This window comes from Hemiscyllium ocellatum, chromosome 14 (genome assembly GCF_020745735.1).
Source record: "Hemiscyllium ocellatum isolate sHemOce1 chromosome 14, sHemOce1.pat.X.cur, whole genome shotgun sequence".
In the NCBI taxonomy this organism is placed as follows: domain Eukaryota; kingdom Metazoa; phylum Chordata; class Chondrichthyes; order Orectolobiformes; family Hemiscylliidae; genus Hemiscyllium; species Hemiscyllium ocellatum.
The window spans coordinates 42,490,641-42,508,001 of record NC_083414.1 but is presented as its reverse complement, the minus strand read 5'-3'; the positions used below and the strand labels follow the sequence as shown (position 1 = coordinate 42,508,001).

The following is a 17,361-nucleotide window of genomic DNA, read 5'->3' as shown; positions in this document are numbered from 1 at the left end:
CCTTCACCCGGTGAAGTACTCCTTCACTTTCGGAATGCTGATAGTTCATCGACTGAACTAATCCTTTACTTTCGGAACGCTACTTCTTCTCCCGGTGCTGTAGTCCTTCACGTTTGGAATGCTGCTCTTTCACCAGGCGAAGTAATCCTTCAATTTCGGAATGCTACTCCTTCTGCCAGTGAAGTACTCCTTCACTTTCGGAATGCTGATCCTTCATTGGATGAAGTATTCCTTCACTTTTAGAACGCTACTCCTGCTCCCGGTGAAGTACTCCTTCACTTTCGGAATTCTGATTCTTCAATGGGTGAAGTACTCCTTCACTTTTGGAACGCTGCCCATTCATCCGGTGAAATATTCCATCACTTTCGGAATATTGATCCTTAATCAGGCGAAGTAATCCTTCACTTTCGGAATGTTGATCCTTCACTCAGTGAAGTACTCCTACACTGTCGGAGCATTGATCCTACATGAGGTGAAGTACTCCTTCACTTTTGGAATGCTGATCCTTCACCAGGTGAAATACTCCTTCACTGTCGGAACGCTACTCCTCCACCAGGTGAAGTACTCCTTCACTTTCGGAATGCTACTCCTTCACCAGGAGAAGTACTCCTTCCCTGTTGGAATGCTGATCCTTCATTGCGTGAAATACACCTCCACTTTTGGAATGCTACTCCTTCACATGGTGAAGTTCTCCTTCACTTTCGGAACACTGCTCATTCAGCAGGTCAAGTACTCCTTCACTTTCGGAATGCTGATCCTTCACTCGGTGAAGTATTCCTTCACTATTGGAGCACTAATCCTATATGAGGTGAAGTTCTCCTTCACTTTCGGAATGCTGATTCTTCACCAGGTGAAGTACTCCTTCACTTTCGGAATGCGGATTCTTCATCGGGTGAAATACTCCTCTTTCGGAACACTGCTCCTTCATCAGGTGAGGTAATCCTACACTTTCGGAATGCTGATCCTTCATTGGGTGAAATACTCCTTCAATTTCGGAAAGCTAGACCTTCACTCGGTGAAGCACTCCTTCACTTTCAGGAAGCTGATCCTTCACCAGGTGAAGTACTCCTTCAATTTTGGAATGCTGATCCTTCATCGGGTGAAGTACTCCTTCACTTTCGGAATGCTGATCCTTCATTGGGTAAAGTATTCCTTCACTTTCAAAATGCTGATCCTTTGTTGGGTAGAGTACTCCTTCACTTTTGGAGCGCTGATTCTTCATCGGGTGAAGTACTCTTTCACTTTCGGAACACTGCCACTTCACCCGGTGAAATACTCCTTCACTATCGGAATGCTGATCCTTCATCAGGTTAGGTAATCTTACACTTTCGGAATGCTGATCCTTCATCAGGTTAGGTAATCCTACACTTTCGAACTACTGATCCTTCAACCGGTAAAGTACTCATATACGATCGGAGCACTGATTCTATACTAGGTGAAGTACTCCTTCACTGTCGGAGCATTGATCCTACAACAGGTGAAGTACTCCTTCACTTTGAGAATGTGACTCCTTCACCAGGTGAAGTACTCCTTCACTGTCGGAAAGCTACTCCTTCACTGTCGGAATGCTGATCCTTCATTGGGCAAAATAATCCTTCACTTTCGGAATGCTATTCCTTCACCAGGTGAAGTATTCCTTCACTTTACGAACGCTGATCCTTCAGCAGGTGAAGTACTCCTTCACTTTTGGAATGCTGATCCTTCATTGGGTGGAGTACTCCTTCACTTTTTTAACGCTGCCACTTCTCCTGGTGAAATATTCCTTCACTTTCGGAATGCTGATACTTCATAAGGTGAGGTAATCCTAAACATTCGGAATGCTGATCCTTTACGAGGTGAAGTAATTCTTCACTTTTGGAACGCTAGACCTTCACCCGGTGAAGCACTCCTTCACTTTCGGAATGCTGATCCTTAATTGGGTGAAATACTCCTTCACTTTCGGAACACTGCTCCTTCAGCAGGTGAAGTACACCTTCTCTTTCGGAATGCTGATACTTCATCGGGTGAAATGCTCCTACACTTTCGGAATGCTCCTCCTTCAGGCGGTGAAATAAACCTTCAATTTCAGAATGCTGTTCCTTCACCAGGTGAAGTACTCCTTCACTTTCGGAATGCTGATCCTTTCACCGCTGAAGTACTCCTTCCCTTTCGGAATGCTGATCCTTCATTGGGGAAAGTACCCCTTCACTTTCGGAACGCTATTCCTACACCCGGTGAAGTACTCCTTCACTTTCGGAACACTGATCCTTCAGCAGGAGAAGTAATCCTTCACTTTCGGAACACTACTCCTTGTTCTGGTGAAGTACGCCTTCACTTTCGGAATGCTGATCCTTCACCAGGTGAAGTACTCCTTCAATTTTGGAGTGCTGATCCTTCATCGTGTGAAGTAAACTTCACATTAGGAACCCTGATCCTTCATTGGTGAAGTAATCCTTCACTTTCGGAACGCTACTCTTGTTCTGGTGAAGTACTCTTTCACTTTCGGAATGCAGATCTTTCATTGGGTGAAATATTCCTTCACTTTCGGAACGCTGATCCTACATTGGTGAAGTACTCCTTCACTTTCAGAACGTTGATCTTTCATTTGGTGGAGTACTCCTTCACTTTCGGAATGCTGATCCTTCATTGGATGAAGTATTCCTTCACTTTCGGAACACTACCCCTTGTTCTGGTGAAGTACTCCTTCACTTTATGAACGTTGATCCTTCAGTAGGTGAAGTAATCCTTCTCTTTCGGAATGCTGATCCTTTATGAGGTGAAGTAATCCTTCAATTTCGGAATGCTACTCCTTCTTCCAGTGAAGTACGCCTTCACTTTCGCAATGCTGATCCCCCATTGGATGAAGTATTTCTTCACTTTCGGAACGCTACTCCTTCACCCGGTGAAGTACTCTTTCACTTTCGGAATGCTGATCCTTCATTGGGCAAAGTACTCCTTCACTTTCGGAATGCTATTCCTTTACCCGGTGAAGTACCCTTCACTTTAGGAACGCTGATCCTTCAGCAGGTGAAGTAATCCTTCACTTTCGGAATGCTACTCCTTCTTATGGTGAAGTACTCCTTCACTTTGGGAACGTTGATCTTTCATTAGGTGGAGTATTCCTTCACTTTCGGAATGCTGATCCTTCATTGCGTGAAATACCCCTTCACTTTCGGAACGCTAGACCTTCACCCGGTGAAGCACTCCTTCTCTTTCGGAATGCTGATACTTCATCGGGTGAAATGCCCCTACACTTTCGGAACGCTCCTCCTTCACGTGGTGATATAAACCTTCACTTTCGGAATGCTCTTCCTTCACCAGGTGAAGTACTCCTTCACTTTCGGAATGCTGATCCTTTCACCGGTGAAGTACTCCTCCCCTTCCGGAATGCTGATCCTTCATTGGGCAAAATATTCCTTCACTTTCAGAACGCTATTCCTTCACCCGGTGAAGTACTCCTTCACTTTACGAACGTTGATCCTTCAGTAGGTGAAGTAATCCTTCACTTTTGGAATGCTGCTCCTTTACCAGGTGAAGTAATCCTTCAATTTCTGAATGCTACTCCTTCTTCCGGTGAAGTACTCCTTCACTGTCGGAATGCTGATCCTTCATTGGGTGAAATACTCCTTCACTTTCGGAACACTGTCCCTTCACGAGGTGAAGTATTCCTTCACTTTCGGAATGCTGCTCCTTCACCAGGTGAAGTAATCCTTCAATTTCGGAATGCTACTCCTTCTTCCGGTGAAGCACTCCTTCACTTTCGGAATGCTGATGCCTCATTGGATGACGTATTTATTCACTTTTGGAACGCTACTCCTTCACCCGGTGAAGTACTCCTTCACTTTCGGAACGCTGATCCTTCATTGGGTGAAGTACTCCATCACTTTTGGAATGTTGATCTTTCATTGTGTGTAGTACTCCTTCACTGTCGGAGCACTGATCCTACACCAGGTGAAGTACTCCTTCACTCTCGGAATGCTAATCCTTTGCCAGATGAAGTACTCCTTCACTGTCGGAAAGCTACTCCTTCAATTTCGGAATGCTGATCCTTTAAGTGGGTGAAATATTCCTTCACTTTCTGAAAGCTACTCCTTCACCGGGTGAAGTACTCCTTCACTTTAGAAACGCTGACCCTTCATCGGGTGAAGTAATCCTTCACTTTCGGAACGCTACTCCTTGTTCTGGTGAAGTACTACTTCACTTTCGGAATGGTGATCCTTCATTGGTGAAGTACTCCTCCACTTTCGGAATGTTGATCTTTCATTAGGTGGAGTATTCCTTCACTTTCGGAATGCTGATCCTTCATTGCGTGAAATACCCCTTCACTTTCGGAACGCTAGACCTTCACCCGGTGAAGCACTCCTTCTCTTTCGGAATGCTGATACTTCATCGGGTGAAATGCCCCTACACTTTCGGAACGCTCCTCCTTCACGTGGTGATATAAACCTTCACTTTCGGAATGCTCTTCCTTCACCAGGTGAAGTACTCCTTCACTTTCGGAATGCTGATCCTTTCACCGGTGAAGTACTCCTCCCCTTCCGGAATGCTGATCCTTCATTGGGCAAAATATTCCTTCACTTTCAGAACGCTATTCCTTCACCCGGTGAAGTACTCCTTCACTTTACGAACGTTGATCCTTCAGTAGGTGAAGTAATCCTTCACTTTTGGAATGCTGCTCCTTTACCAGGTGAAGTAATCCTTCAATTTCTGAATGCTACTCCTTCTTCCGGTGAAGTACTCCTTCACTTTCGGAATGCTGATCCTTCATTGGGTGAAATACTCCTTCACTTTCGGAATGCTATTCCTTCACCCGGTGAGGTACCCCTTCACATTAGGAACGCTGATCCTTCAGCAGGTGAAGTAATACTTCACTTTCGGAACACTGCTCCTTCTTATGGTGATGTACTCCTTCACTTTCGGAACGCTGATCCTTCATTGGTGAAGTACCCCTTCTCTTTCGGAACGTTGATCTTTCATTAGGTGGAGTACTCCTTCGCATTCAGAATGCTGATCCTTCATTGGATGAAGTATTCCTTCACTTTCAGAACGCTAGACCTTCACCCAGTGAAGTACTCCTTCACTTTCGGAATGCTGATCCTTTCACCGGTGAAATACTCCTTCCCTTTCGGAATGCTGATCCTTCATTGGGCAAAGTACTCCTTCACTTTCGGAAGGCTATTCCTTCACCCTGTGAAGTACTCCTTCACTTTATGAACACTGATCCTTCAGCAGGTGAAGTAATCCTTCACTTTCAGAACACTGATCCTTCATTGGTGAAGTACTCCTTCAATTTTGGAATGCTGATCCTTCATCGGGTGAAGTACTCCTTCACTTTAGGAATGCTGATCCTTCAGCAGGTGAAGTAATCCTTCATTTTCGGAACGCTACTCCTTGTTCTGATGAAGTACTCCTTCACTTTTGGAACGCTGATCTTTCATTGAGTGAAATACTCCTTCACTTTCGGAATGCTGATCCTTCATTGGTGAAGTACTCCTTCACTTTCGGAATACTGCTCCTTCAGCAGGTGAAGTACAACTTCTCTTTTGCAATGCTGATACTTCATCGGATGAAATGCTCCTACACTTTCGGAATGCTCCTCCTTCACGCGGTGAAATAAACCTTCACTTTCGGAATGCTGTTCCTTCACCAGGTGAAGTACTCCTTCACTTTCGGAATGCTGATCCTTCATTGGGCAAAGTACTCCTTCACTTTCGGAATGCTATTCCTTCACCCGGTGAAGTACTCCTTCACTTTATGAACATTGATCCTTCAGCAGGTGAAGTAATCCTTCACTTTCGGAACACTACGCCTTGTTCTGGTGAAGTACTCCTTCACTTTCGGAATGCTGTTCCTTCATCGGATGAAATACTCCTTCACTTTCGGATCGCTGATCCGTCATTGGTGAAGTACTCCTTCACTTTCGGAACGTTGGTCTTTCATTAGATGGAGTACTCCTTCACTTTCGGAATGCTGATGCTTCATTGGATGAAGTATTCCTTCACTTTCGGAATGCTACCGCTTGTTCTGGTGAAGTACTCCTTCACTTTTGGAATGCTGACCATTCACGAGGTGATGTACACCTTCACTGTCGGAAAGCTACTCCTTCACTGTCGGAATGCTGATCCTTCGTTGGGTGAAATACTCCTTCACTTTCGGAATGCTGCTCCTTCATCCGGTGAAGTACTCCTTCACTTTCGGAATTCTGATTCTTCAATGGGTGAAGTACTCCTTCACTTTTGGAACGCTGCCCATTCACCCGGTGAAATATTCCATCACTTTCGGAATATTGATCCTTCATCAGGCGAAGTAATCTTCACTTTCGGAATGTTGATCCTTCACCCGGTGAAGTACTCCTACACTGTCGGAGCACTGATCCTACATGAGGTGAAGTGCTCCTTCAGTTTTGGAATGCTGATCCTTCACCAGGTGAAATACACCTTCACTGTCGGAACGCTACTCCTTCACCAGGTGAAGTACTCCTTCACTTTTGGAATGCTACTCCTTCACACGGTGAAGTACTCCTTCACTTTCGGAATGCTGATCCTTCACTGGGTGAAGTACTCCTTGAACTTTCGGAATGCTGACCCTTCGTCGGGTGAAGTACTCCTTCACTTTCGGAAAACTGGGCCTTCATTAGGTGAAGTTCTCCTTCACTTTCGGAACACTGCTCATTCAGCAGGTCAAGTACTCCTTCACTTTCGGAATGCTGATCCTTCACTCGGTGAAGTATTCCTTCACTATTGGAGCACTAATCCTATATGAGGTGAAGTAATCCTTCACTTTCGGAATGCTGATTCTTCACCAGGTGAAATACTCCTTCACTTTCGGAACGTTACTCCTTCGCCAGGTGAAGCACTCCTTCACTTTTGGAATGCTGATCCTTCATCGGGTGAAGTACTCCTTCATTTTCGGAATGCTGATCCTTCATTGGGTGAAATACTCCTTCACTTTCAGAACGCTACTCCTTCACCAGGAGAAATACTCCTTCCCTTTCGGAATGCTGATACTTCATCAGGTGAAATACTCCTTCACTTTTGGAATGCTACTCCTTCACACGGTGAAGTACTCCATTTTCGGAACACTGGTCCTTCACCCGGTGAAATACTCCTTCACTTTCGGAATGCTGATACTTAATCAGGTGAGATAATCCTACACATTCGGAATGCTGATCCTTTACGAGGTGAAGTAATCCTTCACTTTTGGAACGCTAGACCTTCACCCGGTGAAGCACTCCTTCACTTTCGGAATGCTGATCCTTCATTGGGTGAAATACTCCTTTACTTTCGGAACACTGCTCCTTCATCAGGTGAGGTAATCCTACACTTTCGGAATGCTGATCCTTCATTGGGTGAAATACTCCTTCAATTTCGGAACGCTAGACCTTCACTCGGTGAAGCACTCCTTCACTTTCGGGAAGCTGATCCTTCATTGGGTGAAATACTCCTTCACTTTCGGAATGCTGATCCTTCGCCAGGTGAAGTACTCCTTCGCTTTCGGAATGCTGACCCTTTGTCGGGTGAAGTACTCCTTCACTTTCGGAAAACCTGGCCTTCATTAGGTGAAGTTCTCCTTCACTTTCGGAACACTGCTCATTCAGCAGGTCAAGTACTCCTTCACTTTCGGAATGCTGATCCTTCACTCGGTGAAGTATCCCTTCACTATTGGAGCACTAATCCTATATCAGGTGAAATACTCCTCCACTTTCGGAACGCTACTCCTTCACCAGGTGAAGCACTCCTTCACTTTTGGAATGCTGATACTTCATCAGGTGAAATACTCCTTCATTTTTGGAATGCTACTCCTTCACACGGTGAAGTATTCCTTCATTTTCGGAACACTGCTCCTTCACCCGGTGAAATACTCCTTCACTTTCGGAATGCTGATACTTCATCAGGTGAGGTAATCCTACACTTTCGGAATGCTGATCCTTCATTGGGTGAAATACTCCTTCAATTTCGGAATGCTAGACCTTCACTCGGTGAAGCACTCCTTCTCTTTCGGAATGCTGATTCTTCATCGGGTGAAATGCTCCTACAATTCCGGAATGCACCTCCTTCACGCGGTGAAATAAACCTTCCCTTTCGGAATGCTGATCCTTCATTGGGGAAAGTACCCCTTCACTTTCGAAAGCTATTCCTTCACCCGGTGAAGTAATCCTTCACTTTCGGAACACTACTCCTTGTTCTGGTGAAGTACTCCTTCACTTTCGGAAGGCTGATCCTTCACCAGGTGAAGTACTCCTTCAATTTTGGAATGCTAATCCTTCATCACCTGAAGTACTCCTTCACTTTAGGAACGCTGATCCTTCATTGGTGAAGTAATCCTTCACTTTCGGAACGCTACTCCTTGTTCTGGTGAAGTACTCTTTCACTTTCGGAATGCTGATCTTTCATTGGGTGAAATACTCCTTCACTTTCGGAACGCTGATCCTTCATTGGGTGAAGTACTCCTTCACTTTCGGAACATTGATTTTTCATTTGATGGAGTACTCCTTCACTTTCGGAATGCTGATCCTTCATTGGATGAAGTATTCCTTCACTTTCGGAACGCTACTCCTTGTTCTGGTGAAGTGCTCCTTCACTTTTGGAATGCTGATCCTTCACGAGGTGAAGTACTCCTTCACTGTCGGAAAGCTACTCCTTCACTGTCGGAATGCTGACCCTTCATTGGGTGAAATACTCCTTCACTTTCGGAACGCTGTCCCTTCACCTGGTGAAGTACTCCTTCACTTTCGGAATGCTGATGCCTCATTGGATGATGTATTTATTCACTTTCGGAACGCTGATCCTTCATTGGGTGAAGTACACCATCACTTTTGGAACGTTGATCTTTCATTGTGTGTAGTACTCTGTCACTGTCGGAGCACTGATCCTACACCAGGTGAAGTACTCCTTCACTCTCGGAATGCTAATCCTTCACCAGGTGAAGCACAACTTCACTGTCGGAAAGCCACTCCTTCAATTTCGGAATGCCGATCCTTTAAGTGGGTGAAATACTCCTTCACTTTCTGACTGCTACACCTTCACCAGGTGAAGTACTCCTTCACTTTAGGAACGCTGATCCTTCCGCAGGCGAAGTAATCCTTCACTTTTGGAGCGCTACTCCTTGTTCTGGTGAAGTACTCCTTCACTTTTGGAATGCTGATCCTTTACGAGGTGAAGTACTCCTTCATGTTTGGAATGTTGATCTTTCATTGGATAAAGTATTCCTTTACTTTCAGAATGCTACTCCTTGTTCTGGTGAAGCACTCCTTCTCCTTCGGAATGCTGATCCTTCATCGGGTGAAATGCCCCTACACTTTTGGAACGCTCCTCCTTCACGTGGTGATATAAACCTTGACTTTTGGAATGCTGTTCCTTCACCAGGTGAAGTACTCCTTCACTTTCAGAATGCTGATCCTTTCACCGGTGAAGTACTCCTTCCCTTTCGGAATGCTGATCCTTCATTGGGCAAAGTACTCCTTCACTTTCGGAATGCTATTCCTTCACCTGGTGAAGTACTCCTTCACTTTAGGAACACTGATCCTTCAGCAGGTGAAGTAATCCTTCACTTTCGGAACGCTAATCCTTGTTCTGGTGAAGTAATCTTTCACTTTCGGAATGCTGATCCTTTACGAGGTGAAGTACTCCTTCACTTTCGGAACGCTGTCACTTCACCCGGTGAAATACTCCTTCACTATCGAAATGCTGGTCCTTCATCAGGTTAGGTAATCCTACACTTTCGGAATGCTGATCCTTCAATGAATGAAATACTCCTTCACTTTCGGAACACTGCTCCTTCAGCAGGTGAAGTACACCTTCTCTTTCGGAATGCTGATACTTCATCGGGTGAAATGCTCCTGCACTTTCGGAACGCTACTCCTTCACGCGGTGAAATAAACATTCACTTTTGGAATGCTGTTCCTTCACCAGGTGAAGTACTCCTTCAATTTAGGAACGTTGATCCTTCAGCAGGTGAAGTAATCCTTCACTTTCGGAACGCTACTCCTTGTTCTGGTGAAGTACTCCTTCACTTTCGGAATGCTGATCCTTCATTGGATGAAGTATTTCATTCACTTTCGGAACGCTACTCCTTGTTCTGGTGAAGTACTCCTTCACTTTCGGAACGCTGATCCTTCATCGGGTGAAATACTCCTCCACTTTCGGAACGCTGACCCTTCATCGGGTGAAGTACTCGTCCACTTTTGGAATGTTGATCTATCATTGGGTGAAGTACTCCTTCACTGTCGGAGCACTGATCCTACACCAGGTGAAGTTCTCCTTCACTTTCGGAATGCTACTCCTTCACCCGCTGAAGTACTCCTTCACTGTCGGAAAGCTACTCCTTCACTTTCGGAACGCTGTTCCTTCACGAGGTGAAGTACTCCTACACTTTTGGAATGCTGATCCTTCATCGGGTGAAGTACTCCTTCACTTTCGGAAAACTGCTCCTTCATTTGGTGAAACACTCCTTCACTTTCGGAATGCTGATCCTTCATTGGGTGAAATACTCCTTCACTTTCGGAATGCTGATCCTTCATTGGGTGAAGCACTCCTTCACTTTCGGAATGCTGATATTTCATCGGGTGAAATGCTTTTACACTTTCGGAACGCTACTCCTTCACGCGGTGAAATACACCTTCACTTTCGGAACGCTGTCCCTTCGCCTGGTGAAGTGCTCCTTCACTTTTGAATGCTGCTCCTTCACCAGTTGAAGTAATCCTTCAATTTCGGAATGCTACTCCTTCTTCTGGTGAAGTACTCCTTCACTGTCGGAGCACTGATCCTACACCAGGTGAAGTACTCCTTCACTTTTGTAATGCTACTCCTTCACCGGGCGAAGTACTTCTTCACTTCGGAAAACTGCTCCTTCATTTGGTGAAACACTCCTTCACTTTCGGAATGCTGATATTTCATTGTGCGAAATACTGCTTCACTTTCGGAATGCAGATACTTCACCCGGTGAAGCACTCCTTCACTTTCGGAATGCTGCACCTTCACCAGGTGAAGTAATCCTTCAATTTCGGAATGCTACTCCTTCTTCCGGTGAAGTACTCCCTCACTTTCAGAACACTGATCCTTCATTGGATGAAGTACTCCTTCACTTTCGGAACGCTACTCCTTGTTCTGGTGAAGTACTCCTTCACTTTCAGAATGCTGATCTTTAACAAGTTTAAGTACTCCTTCACTTTTGGAACGTTGATCTTTCATTGGGTGAAATACTCCTTCACTTTCGGAACACTGATCCTACACCGGCTGAAGTACTCCTTCACTTTCGGAACGCTGACCCTTCATCGGGTGAAGTACTCCTTCACTTTCGGAAAACTGCTCCTTCATTTGGTGAAATACTCCTTCACTTTCGGAATGCTGATCCTTCATTGGGTAAAACACTCCTTCACTTTCGGAACACTGCTCCTTCAGCAGGTGAAGTACACCTTCTCTTTCGGAATGCTGATCCTTCATCGGGTGAAATGCTCCTACACTTTCGGAATACTACTCCTTCACGCGGTGAAGTAAACCTTCACTTTCGGAATGCTGTTCCCTCACCAGGTGAAGTAAACCTTCACTTTCGGAATGCTAATCCTTTCAACGGTGAAGTACTCCTTCCCTTTCGGAATGCTGATCCTTCATTGGGCAAAATACTCCTTCACTTTCAGAACGCTATTCCTTCACGCGGTGAAGTAATCCTTCACTTTAGGAATGCTACTCCTTCTTCTGGTGAAGTACTCCTTCAATTTTGGAATGCTGATCCTTCATCGGGTGAAATACTCCTTCACTTTCGGAATGCTGATCCTTTATTGGTGAAGTACTTCTTCACTTTCGGACCGTTGATGTTTCATTAGGTGGAGTACTCCTTCACTTTCGGAATGCTGATCCTTCATTGGATGAAATATTCCTTCACTTTCGGAACGCTACTCCTTGTTCTGGTGAAGTACTCCTTCACTTTTGGAATGTTGATCCTTCACGAGGTGAAGTAATCCTTCACTTTTGGAATGTTGATCTTTCATTGGGTGGAGTACTCCTTCACTTTTGGAATGCTGATACTTTATCAGGTGAGGTAATCCTACACTTTCGGAATGCTGATCCTTCACCCGGTGAAGTACTCATACATGACCGGAGCACTGATCCAATACTAGGTGAAGTACTCCTTCACTGTCAGAACGCTACTCCTTCACCAGGTGAAGTATTCCTTCACTTTTGGAACGTTGATCTTTCATTGGATGAAGTACTCCTTCACTGTCGGAGCACTGATCCTACACCAGGTTTAGTACTCCTTCACTTTAAGAACGCTACATCTTCACCAGGTGAAGTATTCCTTCACTGTCGGAAAGCTACTCCTTCACTGTTGGAATGCTGATCCTTCATTGGGTGAAATATTCCTTCACTTTCGGAATGCTGTCCCTTCACCTGGTGAAGTACTCCTTCACTTTCGGAACGCTACTCCTTGTGCTGGTGAAGTACTCCTTCACTTTCAGAATGCTGATCCTTAACGAGGTTAAGTACTCCTTCACTTTTGGAATGCTATTCTTTCACCCGGTGAAGTAATCCTTCACTTTCGGAACGCTATTCCTTCTTCTGATGAAGTACTCCATCACTTTTGGAATGCTTATCCTTCACCAGGTGAAATACTCCTTCAATTTAGGAACGTTGATCCTTCAGCAGGTGAAGTAATCCTTCACTTTCGGAACGCTAATCCTTGTTCTGGTGAAGTACTCCTTCACTTTCGGAATGCTGATCCTTCACCTGGTGAAGTACTCCTTCAATTTCGGAATGCTGATCCTTTCACCGGTGAAGTACTCCTTCCCTTCCGGAACGCTGATCCTTCATTGGGCAAAGTACTCCTTCACTTTTGGAACGCCACTCCTTGTTCTGGAGAAGTACCCCATCACTTTCGGAAAGCTGATCCTTCATTGGGTGCAGTATTCCTTCACTTTCGGAATGCTGATCCTTCATCGGGTGAAGTACTCCTTCACTTTCGGAACACTGCCACTTCACCCTGTGAAATACTCCTTCACTTTCGGAATGCTGATCCTTCATCAGGTGAGGTAATCCTACACTTTTGGAATGCTGATCCTTCACCCGGCGAAGTACTCATACACGATCCTATACTAAGTGAAGTACTCCTTAACTGTCGGAACGCTACTCCTTCACCGGGTGAAGTACTCCTTCACTTTCGGAATGATGATCTTTCATTTGGTGAAATACTCCTTCAATTTCGGAACGCTGTTCATTCACCAGGTGAAATACTCCATACTTTCGGAGCGCTACACCTTCTTATGGTTAAGTACTCCTTCACTTTCTGAATGCTGATCCTTCATTGTATGAAGTATTCCTTCACTTTCGGAACGCTACTCCTTCACCCGGTGAAGTACTCCTTCGCTTTCGGAACGCTGATCCTGCTTTGGGTGAAGTACTCCTTCACTTTCGGAATGCTGATCCTTCATTGGGTGAAGTACTCCTTCACTGTTGGAGCACTGATCCTACACCAGGTGAAGTACTCCCTCAGTTTCGGAACGCTACTCCGTCACCAGGTGAAATACTCCTTCACTTTCGGAATGCTGATCCTTCATCGGGTGAAGTACTCCTTCACTTTCGGAATGCTACTCCTTCACCCGGTGAAGTACTCCTTCACTGTCGGAGCACTGATCCTACACCAGGTGAAGTACTCCTTCACTCTCGGAATGCTAATCCTTCACCAGGTGAAGTACTCTTTCACTGTCGGAAAGCTACTCCTTCACTTTCAGAATGCTGATCCTTTAAGTGGGTGAAATATTCCTTCACTTTCTGAATGCTACTCCTTCATAGGGTGAAGTACTCCTTCACTTTTGTAATGCTGATCCTTCATCGGGTGGAGTACTGCTTCACTTTCGGAAAACTGCTCCTTCCTTTGGTGAAATACTCCTTCTCCTTCGGAATGCTGATACTTCATCGGGTGAAATGCCCCTACACTTTTGGAATGCTACTCCTTCATGCGGTGAAATAAACCTTCACTTTCGGAATGCTGTTCCTTCACCGGGTGAAGTACTCCTTCACTTTCGGAATGCTGATCCTTTCACCGGTGAAGTACTCCTTCCCTTTCGGAATGCTGATCCTTCATTGGGCAAAATACTCCTTCACTTTCAGAACGCTATTCCTTCACCCGGTGAAGTACTCCTTTACTTTAGGAACGCTGATCCTTCATTGCATAAAGTAATCCTTCACTTTCGGAACGCTACTCCTTCTTCTGGTGAAGTACTCCTTCACTTTCGGAATGCTGATCTTCACCAGGTGAAGTACTCCTTCACTTTAGGAACGCTGATCCTTCAGCGGGTGAAGTAATCCTTCACTTTCGGAACGCTGCTCCTTGTTCTGATGAAGTACTCCTTCACTTTCGGAATGCTGATCCTTCACCAGGTGAAGTACTCCTTCCCTTTTGGAATGTTGATCTTTCATTGGGTGAAGTACTCCTTCACTGTCGGAGCACTGATCCTACACCAGGTGAAGTACTCCTTCACTTTCGGAACACTACTCCTTCACCCGCTGAAATACTCCTTCACTGTCGGAAAGCTACTCCTTCACTTTCGGAACGCTGTTCCTTCACGAGGTGAAGTACTCCTACACTTTTGGAACGTTGATCCTTCATCGGGTGAAATACTCCTTCACTTTTGGAAAACTGCTCCTTCATTTGGTGAAACAATCCTTCACTTTCGGAACGCTACTCCTTGTTCTGATGAAGTACTCCTTCACTTTCGGAATGCTGAGCCTTCACCAGGTGAAGCACTCCTTCACTTTTGGAATGTTGATCTATCATTGGGTGAAGTACTCCTTCACTGTCGGAGCACTGATCCTACACCAGGTGAAGTACTCCTTCACTTTCGGAACGCTACTCCTTCACCCGCTGAAGTACTCCTTCACTGTCGGAAAGCTACTCCTTCACTTTCGGAACGCTGTTCCTTCACGAGGTGAAGTACTCCTACACTTTTGGAATGCTGATCCTTCATCGGGTGAAGTACTCCTTCACTTTCGGAAAACTGCTCCTTCATTTGGTGAAACACTCCTTCACTTTCGGAATGCAGATACTTCACCCAGTGAGGCACTCCTTCACTTTCGGAATGCTGATATTTCATCGGGTGAAATGCTCTTACACTTTCGGAACGCTACTCCTTCACGCGGTGAAATACTCCTTCACTTTCGGAACGCTGTCCCTTCACCTCGTGAAGTGCTCCTTCACTTTTGAATGCTGCTCCTTCACCAGTTGAAGTAATCCTTCAATTTCGGAATGCTACTCCTTCTTCTGGTGAAGTACTCCTTCACTTTCGGAATGCTGATCCCTCATTGGATGACGGATTGCTTCACTTTTGGAACCCTATTCCTTCACCCGGTGAAGTACTCCTTCACTTTAGGAACACTTATCCTTCATTGGATGAAGTACTCCATCACTTTTGGAACGTTGATCTTTCATTGGGTGAAGTACTCCTTCACTGTCGGAATGCTAATCCTTCACCAGGTGAAGTACTCTTTCACTGTCGGAAAGCTACTCCTTCACTTTCGGAATGCTGATCCTTTAAGAGGGTGAAATACTCCTTCACTTTCTGAATGCTGCTCCTTCATTGGGTGAAATACTCCTTCACTTTCGGAATGCTGATCCTTCATTGGGTGACATACTCCTTCACTTTCGGAATGCTACTCCTTCACGCGGTGAAATAAACCTTCACTTTCGGAATGCTGTCCCTTCACCAGGTGAGGCACTCCTTCACTTTCGGAATGCTGATCCATCATTGGGCAAAATAATCCTTCACTTTCAGAATGCTATTCCTTCACCCGGTGAAGTACTCCTACACTTTAGGAACGCTGATCCTTCCTTGGATAAAGTAATCCTTCAATTTCGGAACGCTACTCCTTGTTCTGGTGAAGTACTCCTTCACTTTCGGAATGCTGATCCTTCACCAGGTGAAGTACTCCATCACTTTCGGAACATTGATCTTTCATTGGGTGAAGTACTCCTTCACTGTCGGAGCACTGATCCTACACCAGGTGAAGTACTCCTTCACTTTCGTAACGCTACTCCTTCACCGGGCGAAGTACTTCTTCACTTCGGAAAACTGCTCCTTCATTTGGTGAAACACTCCTTCAATTTCGGAATGCTGATATTTCATTGGGCGAAATACTGCTTCACTTTCGGAATGCAGATACTTCAACCGATGAAGCACTCCTTCACTTTCGGAATGCTGCTCCTTCACCAGGTGAAGTAGTCCTTCAATTTCGGAATGCTACTCCTTGTTCTGGTGAAGTACTCCTTCACTTTCGGAATGCTGATCCTTCACCAGGTGAAGTACTCCTTCACTTTTGGAACGCTGATCCTTCATTGGGTGAAGTACTCCATCACTTTTGGAACGTTGATCTTTCATTGGGTGAAGTACTCCTTCACTGTCGGAGCACTGATCCTACACCAGGTGAAGTACTCCTTCACTTTCGGAACGCTACTCCTTCACCGGGCGAAGTACTTCTTCACTTCGGAAAACTGCTCCTTCATTTGGTGAAACACTCCTTCACTTTCGGAATGCTGATATTTCATTGGGCGAAATACTGCTTCACTTTCGGAATGCAGATACTTCACCCGGTGAAGTACTCCTTCACTTTCGGAATGCTGCTCCTTCACCAGGTGAAGTAATCCTTCAATTTCGGAATGCTACTCCTTCTTCCGGTGAAGTACTTCCTCACATTCGGAACGCTGATATTTCATTGGGCGAAATACTGCTTCACTTTCGGAATGCAGATACTTCACCCGGTGAAGTACTCCATCACTTTCGGAATGCTGATCCCTCATTGGATGAAGTACTCCTTCATTTTCGGAATGCTACTCCTTCACCTGGTGAAGTACTCCCTCACATTCGGAACACTGATCCTTCATTGGATGAAGCACTCCTTCACTTTTGGAACGTTGATCCCTCATTGGATGAAGTACTCCTTCACTTTTGGAACGCTACTCCTTGTTCTGGTGAAGTACTCCTTCACTTTCAGAATGCTGATCCTTAACGAGTTTAAGTACTCCTTCACTTTTGGAACGTTGATCTTTCATTGGGTGAAGTACTCCTTCACTGTCGGAGCACTGATCCTACACCAGGTGAAGTACTCCTTCACTCTCGGAATGCTAATCCTTCACCAGGTGAAGTACTCTTTCACTGTCGGAAAGCTACTCCTTCACTTTCGGAATGCTGATCCTTTAAGAGGGTGAAATACTCCTTCACTTTCTGAATGCTACTCCTTCACCAGGTGAGGTACTCCTTCCCTTTCGGAATGCTGATCCATCATTGGGCAAAATACTCCTTCACTTTCAGAACGCTATTCCTTCACGCGGTGAAGTACTCCTTCACTTTAGGAACGCTGATCCTTCTTCTGGTGAAGTACTCCTTCAATTTTGGAA

The 17,361-nt window shown here is 45.3% G+C and overlaps 1 protein-coding gene across 1 annotated transcript; it reads left to right on the top strand.

The window, feature by feature from the left end:
• The first annotated feature begins 412 nt into the window (after nucleotides 1–412).
• On the top strand, nucleotides 413–16,477 carry LOC132822484 (dynein heavy chain-like). Its single transcript, XM_060835861.1, has 5 exons — nucleotides 413–931; nucleotides 1,626–1,798; nucleotides 6,934–7,117; nucleotides 7,538–7,873; nucleotides 16,265–16,477. Exons 1-5 carry the CDS (start codon nucleotides 413–415, stop codon nucleotides 16,475–16,477), a joined length of 1,425 nt encoding a protein of 474 aa, XP_060691844.1.
• Nucleotides 16,478–17,361: the final 884 nt, after the last annotated feature.

Excerpts from the sequence above, each read along its gene's own strand:
- LOC132822484 (XM_060835861.1), top strand. The coding sequence starts at position 413 with ATGTTGATCCTTCACTCAGTGAAGTACTCCTACACTGTCGGAGCATTG. Across the intron at positions 932-1,625 it reads GAACACTGCTCCTTCATCAG|GTGAAGTATTCCTTCACTTT; the intron begins GTGAGGTAATCC and ends TTCCTTCACCAG. Across the intron at positions 1,799-6,933 it reads CTGATACTTCATAAGGTGAG|AACGCTACTCCTTCACCAGG; the intron begins GTAATCCTAAAC and ends CTTCACTTTCAG.